Source organism: Pteropus medius, unplaced genomic scaffold (assembly GCF_902729225.1).
Source record: "Pteropus medius unplaced genomic scaffold, Ma_sr-lr_union100, whole genome shotgun sequence".
Taxonomy (NCBI): domain Eukaryota; kingdom Metazoa; phylum Chordata; class Mammalia; order Chiroptera; family Pteropodidae; genus Pteropus; species Pteropus medius.
The window spans coordinates 8031821-8045795 of NW_024350924.1; the positions used below are offsets into that span (position 1 = coordinate 8031821).

Below are 13975 nucleotides of genomic sequence, written 5' to 3' on the forward strand. Positions count from 1 at the left end.
TTTGTAGTTCATAGTATATAGTTCTTGCACATATTCTATTTATTTCTAAGTATTTCATATTTTTGACGCTGTTATAAATGGAATTATTTTTAAATTCCCATTTTTGTTGTTTATTACTAGCAAGTAGAAATATATTTGATTTTGGTTTGCTGAACTTGTATCCTTTTGTTTTATTTTCCTGGTACAGTCATGTTCTCTGTGAATCAACTTTTTACCTTTAATTTTTATGCCTTTAATTCTTTTTCTTATGATGCTCTCTAGGACTTATAGTACATTGTTGAAAAGTCGTAAGAATGGACATACTTGATTTGTTCTCCAGTTTAAGGGTTAAACATTTAGTCTTTTACCATCAAGTATCTTGTTAGCAGTAGGTTCCTCCCTCTTCCCCCTTTTTAAATTAAGTTTTGAGTGTGACATTGGTTAATTATATAGGTTTCAAGTGTACAATTCAATAATGAACCATCTGTATATTGCATTGCGTAAAGGGCGTCCAGTCTATGGTGGTGGAAGATTTGAGTGTGGGTGGTGAGGGTTGGTGTTTTTGGAGATGCCCTTTACTAAGTTGAGGACGTTTCCTTGTAGTTCACTGAATGGGTGAAGTACACCCATTTTGTCATGAATGGGTGTTGAATTTTGTCTGATGCTTTGTCTACTTCTATAAAGATTATTGGATGATATTTTTCCTTTTATTCTGTTGGTGAATTCTGTTGGTGAACATGGTGAATTACATTGATTGGTTTTTGAATGTTAAATTAGTCTTATATTTCTGGGTTAAATTGCATTTGATCATTGTGTACTTATATATTGCTAATTTTTGTTAAGTAATTTTGCATCTGTGTTTTTGAGATATATTGGTTTTCGGTTTCCTTGTAATGTCTTTGCCTGGTTTTGGTATCTGAGTAATGCCGGCTGCAAAAAACAAGTTGAGAAATGTTTTTATGAATAGCGTACTGTTAAATGAATAGATTTTTGATACACCACAGTCTACTATTAAATAATTTAATTGATGTATAATTACTCTGCTGTTGTGTTGCTTATACTTCTTGGATTGTAAAAAACCCAGTTCAAACTAATTGATATAAAAATATTTATTAGCTCAGTGGCTCTGAACTAGGGCTTCAAGCTTGACTGAATCCAAGTCTATAGATGTTACTCGTCAACACGTATCTGTCCCTTTCTCTTTCCTTTGTTATTTAGTTTCTCCATGTTGGGAGTGAGTTAGCCCCCATCAACTCCAGGATTATATGTTTCTTAGACCTTGAGATTGCCACATGAGAGAGTCCCTCTGTCTCCTAGTGTCTATAACACTGTGTGTAAAAGGACTTGATTGCACCTACCGAATCGCACGTATCCATTCACTTTGCCTAGGTCAGGGTTGGCAAAATACAACTTGTGGGCCAAATTCTGCCTGTTTTTTAAAAATAAAGTTTAAACGAAACAGATATGTCTCATCTATGGCTGTTTTTGTGCCACAACAGCAGAATTAAGTAGTAATTGTAGAAACTGTATGGACTCCAAAGCCTAAAATATTTAAAGAAAGGGTTTACTGATCTTTGGTCTAAGAGTAAGGGGTTCTCTAGCCAGGCTGTGTTAATTGAAATCAGAGCCCCTTGATTGACAGCTCTGTCATCATCACAGTGAGGGAAGGGGAGCTGTTCCCAATAGGATTGGCAGTTTTTAAAAGGAAAGAGTGCCAAACCGACACCTTCCTCCGCAATAAAAAGAACTTGTCCATGACAGATTCTTCTGCTGTGTAGACCTTGAGGTTAAACAGTATTAAGTGTGTTTTCACACCCATACAAATGTTAATAGAATAATATACTCACGTAGGAGATGTAGGAGAATGTGTAAAGTTACAGTGTTAGAATCAGTGGATTACATGAAATATAAAGATAAGTGAATAATGTAAATTGATGGATTACCATTTTTCTTTTCTCAGATGATGAAATATGCCTGGGATAATTACAGGTTATATGGATGGGGACATAACGAACTCAGACCTATTGCAAAGAAAGGACACTCCACTAATATATTTGGTAAGTTTACTTTTTCTTAGTACTATTTTCATTCTTTACTTCCATATTTAGACCAGGATCAAACTTTCTAAAACCTGAGTATTTCTATGGAGTACTCAAATTATAATGGGAAGCAACATATATTTTTTGCAAGTTTCAGTCAAGATGGGTTATGGTTGCTTTGGAACACACAGATATGTGGTAGATTTTCTGTTATATACAGATGCGTTAGTCATCTATCTTAGTATTTTGAAGCTTTTTCTGCATTTTTTAAATACTGAGAAGTTAGGTACCTACTTGTAATTCTTTTTCTTCAACATAGCATCAGTCCTGTTACTCACATATTAGAGAGGACGAGGGGAAGGACAGAAATTCCAGTAATGCTGTGTACAAGCGCACCAAGGGGCTGTTACCGTCCTGGTTCACCCACAGTACAGTGATTACCGCCGTAAAGCAAGACCCACAAAGTTTTCGGTTTCCCAGTACATAGAAAAGTTATGTTACACTATACTGCAGTCTGTTAACTGTGCAATAGTAGCATTATATCTAAAAGTACACACCTTAATTAAAAAATACTTTATTGCTAAAAATTGTTAACCATTATCTGAGCCTTCAGCGAGTCCTGATCTTTTGCAGGTGGAGGGTCTTACCTCTGCATTAATGGCTGTGGACTCATCAGGGTGGTGGTTGCTGAAGGTTGGGGTGGCTGTGGCAAATTCTTGAAATAATACAACAGTGGCGTTTTCTGCATCGATTGACCTTTCCTTTCACAAGCATTTCTTTGCAGCCTGCAGTGTTGTTTGATAGCATCTTACCCACAGTAGAACTTCTTTCAAAATTAGAGTCAGCCTTCTCACACTCTGCCTCTGCTTTAACAACTGGGGTTATGTAATATTCCACATCCTTAGTTGTCATGTCAATAATTTTCACAGCATCTTTAAAAGAGTAGATTCCATCTCAAGAAAATCCTTTCTTCGCTCATCCATAAGAAGCAAGTCCTCATCCATTCAAATCTGATCATGAGATGGCAGCAATTTACATCAATTAGTATATCAATTAGTATATCGATTCAGTCACATCTTCAGGCTCCACTTCTAATTCTGGTTCTGTTGCTGTTTCCACATATCTGTAGTTACTTCCTGAACTCCTTAAAGTCATCATCTACGAGGCTTGGAATCAACTTCTTCCAGATTTCCAATAATGTTGCTATTTTGATCTCTTCCCATGAATCAAGAATGTTCTTAAAGGCATCTAGAATTGTGAACCCTTTCCAGAAGGTTTTCAATTTACTTTGCCCAGATCCATTAGAGGAATTATTATCTATGGCAGCCTTAGCCTTATTTCTTAAGTATATTTCTTAAATAATAAGACTTAAAAGTTGAAATTACTCCTGATCCATGGGCTACAGAGTGAACGCTATGTTAGCAGGCAGGAGGACACCATTGGTCTCGTTGCACGTCTCTGTCAGAGCTCTTGGGTGACCAGGTGCATTATCAATGAGCAGTGATATTTTCAAAAGAATCTTTCAGAGCAGTATGTCTCAACAGTGAGCTTAAAATAATCAGTAAACCATGTTGTAAACAGATGTGCTGTCATCTAGGCTTTGTTCCATTCAGAGAGCACAGGCAGAGTAGACTGAACATGGTTCTTAAGGGCCCGAGGGTTTTGGGACTGGTAAATGAGCCTTGGCTTCAACTTAAAGTCACAGCTGCATTAGCCTCTAACAAGAGGGTCAGCCTCTTTTGAAGCTTTGAAGCCAGGCATTGACTTCTCTCCAGCTGTGAAAGTACCAGATGGCATCTTCTTCCGGTGTAAGGCTGTTTTGTCTGCAGTGGAAATCTGTTGCTTGGTGCAGCCACCCTCATTCGTTGTCTTAGCTAGACCTTCCAGATAACACGCTGCAGCCTTTACATCAGCTCTTGCTGCTTCACTTTGCACTTTTATGTTAGAGAAGCGGCTTCTTTCCTTAGCCCTCATGAACCAGCCTCCTCCGCCAGCTTCAGACTTCTCTTCTGCAGCTTCCTCACCTCTCTTGGCCTTCATAGATCTGAAGTGAGTTAGGGCCTTGCTCTGGATGAGGCTTGGCTTAAGGGAATGTTGTGGCTGGTTTCGTCTTTCAACCAGATCACTAGAACTTCCTCCATATCAGCAGTATGGCTGTTTTGCTTTCTTATCATTTGTGCGCTCACTTGAGTAGCACTTTTAATTTCTTTCAAGAGCTTTTCCTTTGCATTCACAACTTGGCTAACTGGCTCAAGAGGTCAAGCTTTCGGCCTGTCTTGGCTTTCAGTATGCCTTCCTCACTAAGCTTAATCATTTCTAGCTTTGGACTTAAAGTAGGAGACATATGACTTTTCCTTTCACTTGAACACTTAGAGGTCATTGTTGGGTTATTAACTGGCCCGATTTCCATAGAGGATACAGAGGCCTGAGGAGAAAGAGAAAGAGGACTGGCCAGTTGGTGGAGCAGTCAGAGCACACAAATCTATTAACTTTAGCGTCTTGTAGTTTGCAACTCATAGCGTCCCAGAGCAATGCAGTCGTAAGATAGGTCACTGACTACAAGTTGCCATAACTATTATAATAATAATGAAAAAGTTTGAAATATTGTGAGAATTACCAAAACGTGATACAGAGACTCAAGGTGAGCAAATGCTGTTGGAAAAATGGTGCCAGTAGGCTTGCTCGACACAGGGCTGCTACCCAAGCGCCGTAACACAGGCGTGCCTGCATATGTATGTAAAGAAACTTAACGTGCCCAAGGTGATTTAGTTGGTCAGTTTAGTGGCTTCTGTTGTACATTTGCTGTTACGAGGTGGATATGTATGGAGGTCTGCGGAAGAGCTGTATTCAACCTGAGTTCTCTCTAACTTTCTACCTCTCTTGAGTTCTGTCCACGTGTAAAAATTCTGTTTCAAAGAGTCAGTTAACTTACTTAACTAACTTACCTAAAAACTTTCACTTAAACCCAGGATAAGTTTTGAGAATCATCAAGCTGTTCTTTATAGTCTTCACGTCTTTCCTTTTTTAAAATTCTTCTCGACGTGATGGTTTTCTTTTAAGTAATAATAGATGAAGGCAAGAACGTATTAACGGGTAGCAATGCACATAAACTAGCCACATGCAATGCGGTTGTTGCTCATTGCGATGCACCACAACCACAATCCAAACAACGGCATTTTTCTTTGCATGTGAAACTGTGGAAGGTTTTTCTCATGCTGTGATTTCTCTTATAATCTGTTTTTTGCCTGGTTGTTTTCTGTAAAAAAAGAAAATGACTGAAAGGTAATTTCTCCTGAGCTTGAAAGATGTTGGGATGGAGAAATAATGGGAAAAAATTTTAACTTATATTGTAGTTTAAAAGATTTAAATTATAATGAGATACCAGAGATCTCATTATGTGACATTTAATTTTGCAGCCATCACTTAATCAAGTATATTTCCTCAGCAGAGGTTACAGATAGAGAAGTTCCCATTGCTACATGGATGCCACCCTGTGAGACGTAAAGTAAAATAAAAGCCGTTATATTTAATGGTTAATTAAAATTAGATCCTCTCTTCAAGTAAATATCCCTTTATATTAAGCTCAGTGGTAACTATGAGCCCTTTTAATGGATTGGAGTATAAATATGTACTGAAAACAGGAGTTGGATATTAATTTCCTACTTTTTTTTAAAACCTTATTTCTCAGAACACTTAATGTATTAACATTCATCAAATAGATACTGGTCCTGGGCAAGGTAGTAGTTAAATAACATACATTATTCCATTTAATCATTGCAATACTGTATAAGGAAAGATTGTTTGTTGAATTTAAATTCAGAAGATAAATGAGCTTTCATATAACCTAAAAAATTTCATTCCTTAGAAGTCAATACAAATCTTTTTGTTACTAAAATGGATGTTTCTTTCTTAAGTGAATGTAATTTTGTTAAAATCCTAATGGAGGAAATTTGACAATGTTTTCTCTTTTTAAAAATAATAGCAGTTTAAAAAAATGAAAAGCAGTTTTAATTTTTGGTAATTTTGCCAGACTTCTTCAGATGTAAACTTTATAGATCGCTATTTGGTGAGAGTTGGTCTGTGATGACGGAGGCGTGGTAGGTTCCGGTTATTGTCAGGTGGGTTCTTGCCAGCTTGTCATAGGAGCACATGCGTTAATTTCCTGGGTAAACTAGGAGGTGTCTGTGAGATCGTACAAGTTAAAGGAGATTAGAGTTGGAAACTTGGCCCTTTCATCCTCAGTTAACTGGGCACGGAAGCAAGATGTTCCTGGTGGTCCTCCGTTTCAGAGGGACCATTATGAAAATGAAAAGAAATTAAGTATGTATTCCAATAAAAAGTTTTACCTTCTTTGCTACCAATCTGCCAGGAGATCGGTTATTTGCTTTAGATTCTGTAATTTGGTTTGTGAGTAAGACTGTTTTCCTTTAGAGCAGTAGTCGTATATACATAAACAGTAAAATCAACAGTATTTATATAGTTTTACTGCTCTGGGCAGAATTCTGTCCCTCACTAATTTATATGTTGCAGCTCTAACCCCAACGTGACTATATTTGGAGATGGAGCCTTTAGGAGGTAATTAAGGTTAAATGAGATCGTAAGTGTGGGGCTCTAATCTCCTCCTCTTAAGGAAGAGACACACCAGAGCTCTGTCCCTTGCGCGTGCGCCACGGAGAGACCGTGTAAAACGTAGTGAGAAGGGGGATGTCTGTAAGCCAAGAAAGAAGCACCAATCTTTGACTTCTAGTCTGCAGATCTACGAGAAAACAAATTTCCATTGTTTGTCTCCAAGACTGTGGTATTTTGTTACAGCAGCCGCAGCAGACCAGTAAACGTACTGTGTGCCAAAGACTAATTTCAGAAATTTATGTGAATTGAACTTATTTAGTACCAACAGCAACCTTATGAGGCAGGTACTACTACCATTACTACTACTACTACTACTACCACTACTACTACTACCATTATTATTATTATTATTATTATTATTATTATTATTATTTTATAGATGAGGAAACCAAAGCACAGTTAGGTTCACTAACTTTCCCAGGGACACACGGTTAGTAAATGATGGAGCCAGAGTTTGAATGCAAGCCCTCTAGTGCCAAGATCCATGCTTCTAACCACTATTCTACACTGCTTCAGGAATCCTCCAGGATAGAAAAAAATTAATATCAGCACAGGGGAAGAATCCATTGTGGGAAGAAAATTATAGTGAAATGGTAGACGAAGTGAAAATGCAATCCTGCGGCATTTTCAGTAATCAAAATTAGGTGATTCCATCTTTTATTAATATTTTTGAGTCGGTTACAGTTTTTCCCAGCCAAATAAGTAGGAAGAGATCCTTTATCGTTTGTTTTGTTTTATGGTTTTAGATCTGCAGTTAGCTTATTAAAGGATTAGTAAAGTTTAAGACTTCGTTTCCTACTTACTCTGTTGCTTTTCTCTTATATTCTTGCTAGTGAGTATGATTTGGGAATTTTTTTTAAATCTTTTTTTTTTAACCTTTTCTTCATTTAAATAGAAGTCTGTGAGAGAGGGATAGTAGTTCTGAGTGTCTCATGTGACAGCCCAAATTCAGTATGCCTTTGCAGAATCAGAATCTTAGAGTCGAAAGGAACTTTAAAAGCCTCGCCTCTCTGTTACTATAGGAATATATACAAGCGAGTATTGAACCTTTACTTGCAATATTCTAGATTATATGAAAAACAGCTTAACACATGTTCTTTTCCTTTTTCTTAGCTTTGATTATTAAAACATTCTTTTATATGGTAACTGAAATCAGTGTTCCTCTGACTTCTCCCTAGTTGGTCCTTGGCGTCAGAGGATTCTTCACGTGCAGATAACAGAAAATCCACTTCAAAATGGCTTAAACTAAAAAGGAAATTTAATCAGTTCAATGAAGTCCTGGCGTAGATTGGATTCCAGCTGAGCTTTTTTCTCTCTCTCTTTACTCTGTTTTCCTCTGTGTGCGGATGTCTTCAGGCGAGCTTCTTAGTAGGATGGCTGCAGCAGCTCGAAGCTTGCTGTCTTCATACTAACGCCTCTATAGAAAAGAGGAGAACGCTTGGGTTTCTCAGAAATCTCATCGAAAGACTTATTGTTTCTGGCTGTCTTTAATTGCGTTTTGTGCCCATCCTTGACCCAAGAGCTATACTCAGAAGGATGGGGTGTATTCGTTTGGTTTTGCCCAGTGAGGGCTCACCCCCGGAGCTTGTGAGTGGAGAGAGGGAAATGGTGCTGGACATAAGTTAGTTAGCACTGACACTGATTTTTCCAGCTGCTATTAGAGTTGCACACACTACCCGCTCATTAGTCACGTAGTAGCCGTCCTGGTTATCGGGTGACTGTTGCAGTGCTTGTATTCAAGTCACCCTTGTTTTACTTCATAACGGCCCCAAAGCCATTGTGACTTTTATTACAGTATATTGTCGTAGTCGTTCTATTTTATTGTTATTGTTGTTAATCTCTTACTGTACCTAGTTTATAAATTAAACTTTATTATAGGTAGGTCCGTATAGGAAAAAAATATATAGAGTTCAATACTGTCTGCAGTTTTAGGCATCCACTAGGGATGCCCCATGGATAAAGGGGGTCGCTGTCCTCAATATTGTTGAAATGTCAGTTCTCTTGAAATTCATACTTATATTTAAAGCAATCCCAATGAAAATGACTTTTCTGTATAAATGATAGATCGACTCTCAAACCTATGTGAAAATGTAAAGCATGCTCAACAGTCATTAATTTTTTTAAAGGAAAAACAAAGTTGAATTTATATGATCTGATTTTAAGATTTAGCGTAAAGCTGCAGTAATGAGGACAGTATGGTTTTGGCATAAGGACATAGAGATCAGTGGAAAAGAATAGAAATAGAACTGCACATACATGGTTAATGGATTTGCAGCAAAGGTGCTGAGGCGATTCAGTGGGTGAAAGGGTGGTCTTCCCAGTAGTTTGCTGCATTAACTACGTATTCATGTAGAAAAGTAATGAACGTGGACTCTTCAACATTGTACGCAAAAGTGGATCACAGATCTAGGCATAAAAGCTAAAAGTGTAAAACTTCCAGTAGAAAGCACTTGAGAGTATCTTCGTGGCCTCGAAGTAAGCAAAGAGATTTTAGACTACAAAAAGCATAAACCATAAAAGAAAAAAGAGGGATAAATTGGACTTCATGAAAATTAAAAATTTCTGCTTTCCAAAAGACATTAGCAAAATGAAAAAGCAAGCCACAAGACTTGGAGAAAATGTGTGATATATGTCTATAAGGATGTATTCAGTATATATAAATAATTCATATACCAAAGAAGGTATATGAATAACCAAAAAAGCACATTAGTTATCAGAGAAATTAAAACTCAAGTCACAGTGTAATATCGTCCACAACCATTAGAATGACTAAAATAAAAAGACAAACAGCACCAAATATTGATAAGGGTGGTAGAACAATTAGAGCTCTCAAGCACCGCTGCTGGAAGGATAATGTAGTATATACTCTGGGCGTAGTTTCCCGGTATCTTCACATAAACTTACCATACAGCTCAGCGTTCTCCTCAATTTTTCCATGATGCTTACAATGAGATCAGATAGTGGTTTTATTTTATTTATTTATTTATCTATCTAGCTATCTATTTATTTATTTTATTTTATTTTATTTTATTTATTTTTCTTGGATTTTTGCATCTGGTATGCAGAATTCATAAATTGAATGTTAAGCTCTATTTTCCCACGCTTTATTCTGTGACGTTATGGAGTATGGTACTTTTATAGTGAGTAGCTCTTTGAGAATTCTGTTTCCTGTGTTTGTCTGTTTGTTTGGATCTTCTGTTTCTTCTTTCATAAGTCAAAGTAATATATATATATTTTCTTAGAAAATCAATTCCACTCATTTTTTCAAATTTATTGGAAAGATATAACTAAAATGGGCTTTTTATAGATTTAAAAAAATTTCCTCTGTATCTGTTTGTCGATGCATTCTCATTTCTTATTTTGTATTTTTGTTTTCCCTTGACTAGTTTTTAAACATTGTTTAGTGGTAGATTCAGTGTATAATTATTCGTATAGAATCATCTTTTGCATTTATTATGTTCACAGTTTTCTTCATTAATTTCTAATTTATTTTTGCTTTTAGATTTTCTCATCCTTCCACTTCGTTGGTCAAATTTATCATTTTTTTCTTCTTAGTCGAATGTTGTGAATTCAGTTACTTCATTTGTTCTTATTATTGTAACAAATTCAAGTTATGAGTTTTTCCCTGAGAACTGCTTTAGTTGATTTCTGTGTTCTCATAATAATTTGTATTAATGTCGTATGTATTATGCAGTTCATGTTTTACTTCTTTGACCTAAGGACAGTTTTAGACCTTCCTTGAGTCATCTAGGTAAACAGTCATAATCATAGCCAGTAATTCCAACTTTGCCTGTCTCTGCCTTGGGCTCTTTAGCCTATGGCACAGACTTCTTCCTGAGGAACTAAGCAGAGTTGGCACGGAACAGACAGGTAGGTCAGGCCTTTTTCCATTTCAGAGTAGTCAGCACTTGCGAGGAATTTGCGTTCACCAGACTAAATAAATAACGAGAGTTCTGAGGAGCATCACTACCTATAGACTTTGAAATAAGACAAAAACTGGCACTCTTAAGGATTTAAAATAAACACGATAAATATTTTGAATGATATACTAAAATAAAAAGAAATATATTTTTGAATGATTATGCAAGGGACGGGGATATGTAGGTAATTAAATGGCTTGGTAAAGTTTCTATTATCTTAATAAAAGCTGAGGAACAGGAAAAATAAAAGGAAAATGTGTCTGTAAAAACCAGAACAAACAATCTAGTTAATGTCAACACGAAGAAAACTGAGTGGAGAGAAGACCAAGGAATTTGTCAGTGTGGGGACGTAGTCGTTAGTGGGAAGATGTACTTACCGATAAGTTGAATAAATTCTTAGGAGCACATGAGCAAGAAAATGTAATGTAAGTTAACGACACCGTATAAGAACAAATTTATTTAGCTTTAACAAATCAGAAGAAAACACTATTTACCCAATATAGAAAGTAATGGAAGAAAAAAGGAAAGAAAAGAAAGAAGAGTAGCTAAGTAATGTCAAATGCTGACTCTTAAAATATCAAAAAATATCACCAAGATAACTTGATGAGACAAAGCTGAGCTTAGTGCTTACTGTGGTGAGGTAGACCCACTGCCTCACCGGAGCCTGACAGACGGGGAAGGAAAAGGTTGAGATATTTATTAAACTTTAAAATCTGGTTTACGATGGGCCTTTCAGTTGGAGGATGTTTGGTTATGGTTAGATAAGGATCGTGATATAATAGTTTAGGATTGGTAAGCAGATAGTTTGGAGGCAAAGAGTTCAGCGTTTTGGGGTTTAAGACATTATTTGGTACTTTCTGTTGAATAGTTGATGGTCTTTCAGGAAGTTCCTGGAATAAACAATAAAATTATTTTGCAGCTTTTACCGTTTTGAGCAAGAGAGAGACCCCTCAAACAGTAAACTCTTGATGTGTACAGTCTGATAGTAAAGTCGTGTCAGTGTAGACAGTGAACTGTGTGGTTGATTTTCCTTCTCAGAAGAAAGAAAGAATAATTGCATTCCTGGGTTTGGGGAGGACCCATCTGCTCCCTGTTACTTATTCTTTTACTACGCTGCCACGTTTGTTTCCTAATGTTTTATTCAGAAGTTTTGTAGTTACACTAATTAGTAAGATTGGCCTGTTGTCTTGTCACGTGTTGATAGTCTCTAGGTTTGGTATCAGCCAGCTTTGTTGAATTAGTTTCTCTCTCGCTGAAACATTTCCTTGAAGGTCAGGATTATCTCTTTCTTGAAGGTGGATAGATCTTATTATTTCCATTTTCTCTACTCATATTTTGTTTTATGGCTTCATTTTTCACTGTTATCAACCTGCTTTTTGGTTGCTAAGGGTTATAGTTTCTATTCCACTACAGTTATGTAGCTTTGTTATACTTTCGTTATTATTTTTGAGTATATTTTTTTGCCTTTTCTATGAATTTGTACGAGAAGAGCATGGTTGTCTTATGACTTAGCTTGTTGTCTTGAACTACCCTTCCCATTTCTGGAATTAATCTTTTTTTAAAAACCTATCTCAATTAAGTAGATAGATATATTATGATAAGGAAGAAAATGAAGGAGAATTATAATTTAAGTTTTCTTTTATCTTCCCATTAGATGTCAATGTGTCATCTTTAGGAAAATATATTAAACAAAGTATATTATCTATTCTTATGAAAAAATGAGCCACGTTGGATATTCTTTTTGGTCCTTATATTTTTACTTTGACTTGCTTTTTATACATAAAAAGTTATAATAGACCTTATTTGGAGGGCATCTTTTTTTTAAATTTAATTTTATTATTAGTTTCAAATATACAGTACATTGCTTAGACATTTATATAATTTATAACATGATCCCCCTAATTGCTCTTTCTCTCCTCTGGCTCTCCACCTAGCCGTTAATGCTAACTGCATTCCCTATGCCATGTTCCACATCCCCGTGACAATTTGTCAACTACTAAATTGTACTTCTTTAACCCTTCACCCCTTTCTCCCAGTCCCCCACCCCCTCTCCCCTCTGGCGTTACCAGATTGTCCTCTGTATTCATGAGTCTGTTTTCGATTAGTTTGTTCTTTTTGTTCCTTAGATTCTGCATAAAAGTGAAATCATATGGTATTTATCTTTCTCTGTCTGACTTATTTTACTCAGCATAATACCCTTGAGGTCCATTCATGTCATTGCAAATGGTAGGATTTCATTTTTTTAATGGCTGAGTAATATTCCATTGTATATATGAACCATAACAACTTATCCAATCATCTGTTGATGGGCATTTAGGTTGCTTCCATATCTTGGCTATTGTGAATAGAGCTGCAGTGAACATAGGTGTGCATAGATCTTTATGAATTATTGTTTTGGTTTTCTTTGGATAAATACCCAGAAGTGCAATTGCTGGGTCAAAAGGTGTATATTCATTTTTAATTATTTTGAGAAACCTCCAGACTGTTTAATGTAGTGGCTGTACCAATTTGTAGTCCCACCAACAGTGTATGAAGGTACCTTTTTCTCCACATTGGAGGACATCTTTTTAATGACAGTTTTTCTCCTCCAAATACAGGAAGTTCACAGATGGGAGCTACCATAGTAGATGCTTTGGATACCCTTTATATCATGGGACTTCATGACGAATTCCGAGATGGGCAAAAATGGATTGAAGACAACCTTGATTTCAGTGTGGTGAGTATACAATTGATAACTTTTTGGACTGACTGTGAAAATACACAGTGTCTGACCACAATAGCTTTAAGCATTATACCAGTAGTTTAAGGAAATCCTAAATCTCCTTTCTTCTTTTGGGATTATCAGTTATTACTTAATTTTTACATAAAATAAACACTTTTTCTCCCCACCTTCCTTTTGCTTTTCTTGTCCTTATCATATGGGGTGAAGCAGTGTGTTAAATAAGTGTGTTAAGGTAAGAGTTGGTGGGGAAAAAGCAGAAAACTAGAAATATCAGTATAGTATAAATTGCTTTACAAATAATGAGTGCTTTATTATTTGTTTTAAGATTTAGTGATTTGGCTCAGCTTTGACGAGCCTCCCTAATTAGGCCTATGCCCATCCTTCCAGTATTCTGGCATAGTTGTTAAGTGGTACTGCTTAGGCTTTACATTTTAGCTGTGTGACTTGGGAAAGTTTCTTATTCTTTCTAAACCTGTCATGAAATTGCTATCCTATTGCAATATTGCAAGTATTGTTTGAGATAATCTGGTACATATAAGGTGCTCAGTAAATGGTAACAATATTTTCATTATTACCAGTCTTCATCTAAAAGATGTGTGGACCGTTTTGTCTTCTTCATTATCATGATGTCTGTGCTTCCTGTTCCTTCTGACTGTAGTCGGAGGTCACCCGATATGTTTCACTTT

At 36.3% G+C, this 13975-nt stretch overlaps 1 protein-coding gene across 3 annotated transcripts in view; it reads left to right on the top strand.

The window, feature by feature from the left end:
* The window catches only part of MAN1A2 (mannosidase alpha class 1A member 2), a 266574-nt gene that overhangs the window by 190769 nt on the left and 61830 nt on the right, over positions 1-13975 (top strand). For all 3 annotated transcript variants that reach the window (XM_039841311.1, XM_039841309.1, XM_039841310.1), the window contains 2 exons: positions 1940-2036; positions 13165-13283. In XM_039841311.1, the coding sequence (XP_039697245.1) occupies positions 1940-2036; positions 13165-13283 (216 nt within the window). The remainder of the gene's footprint in view (positions 1-1939; positions 2037-13164; positions 13284-13975) is intronic.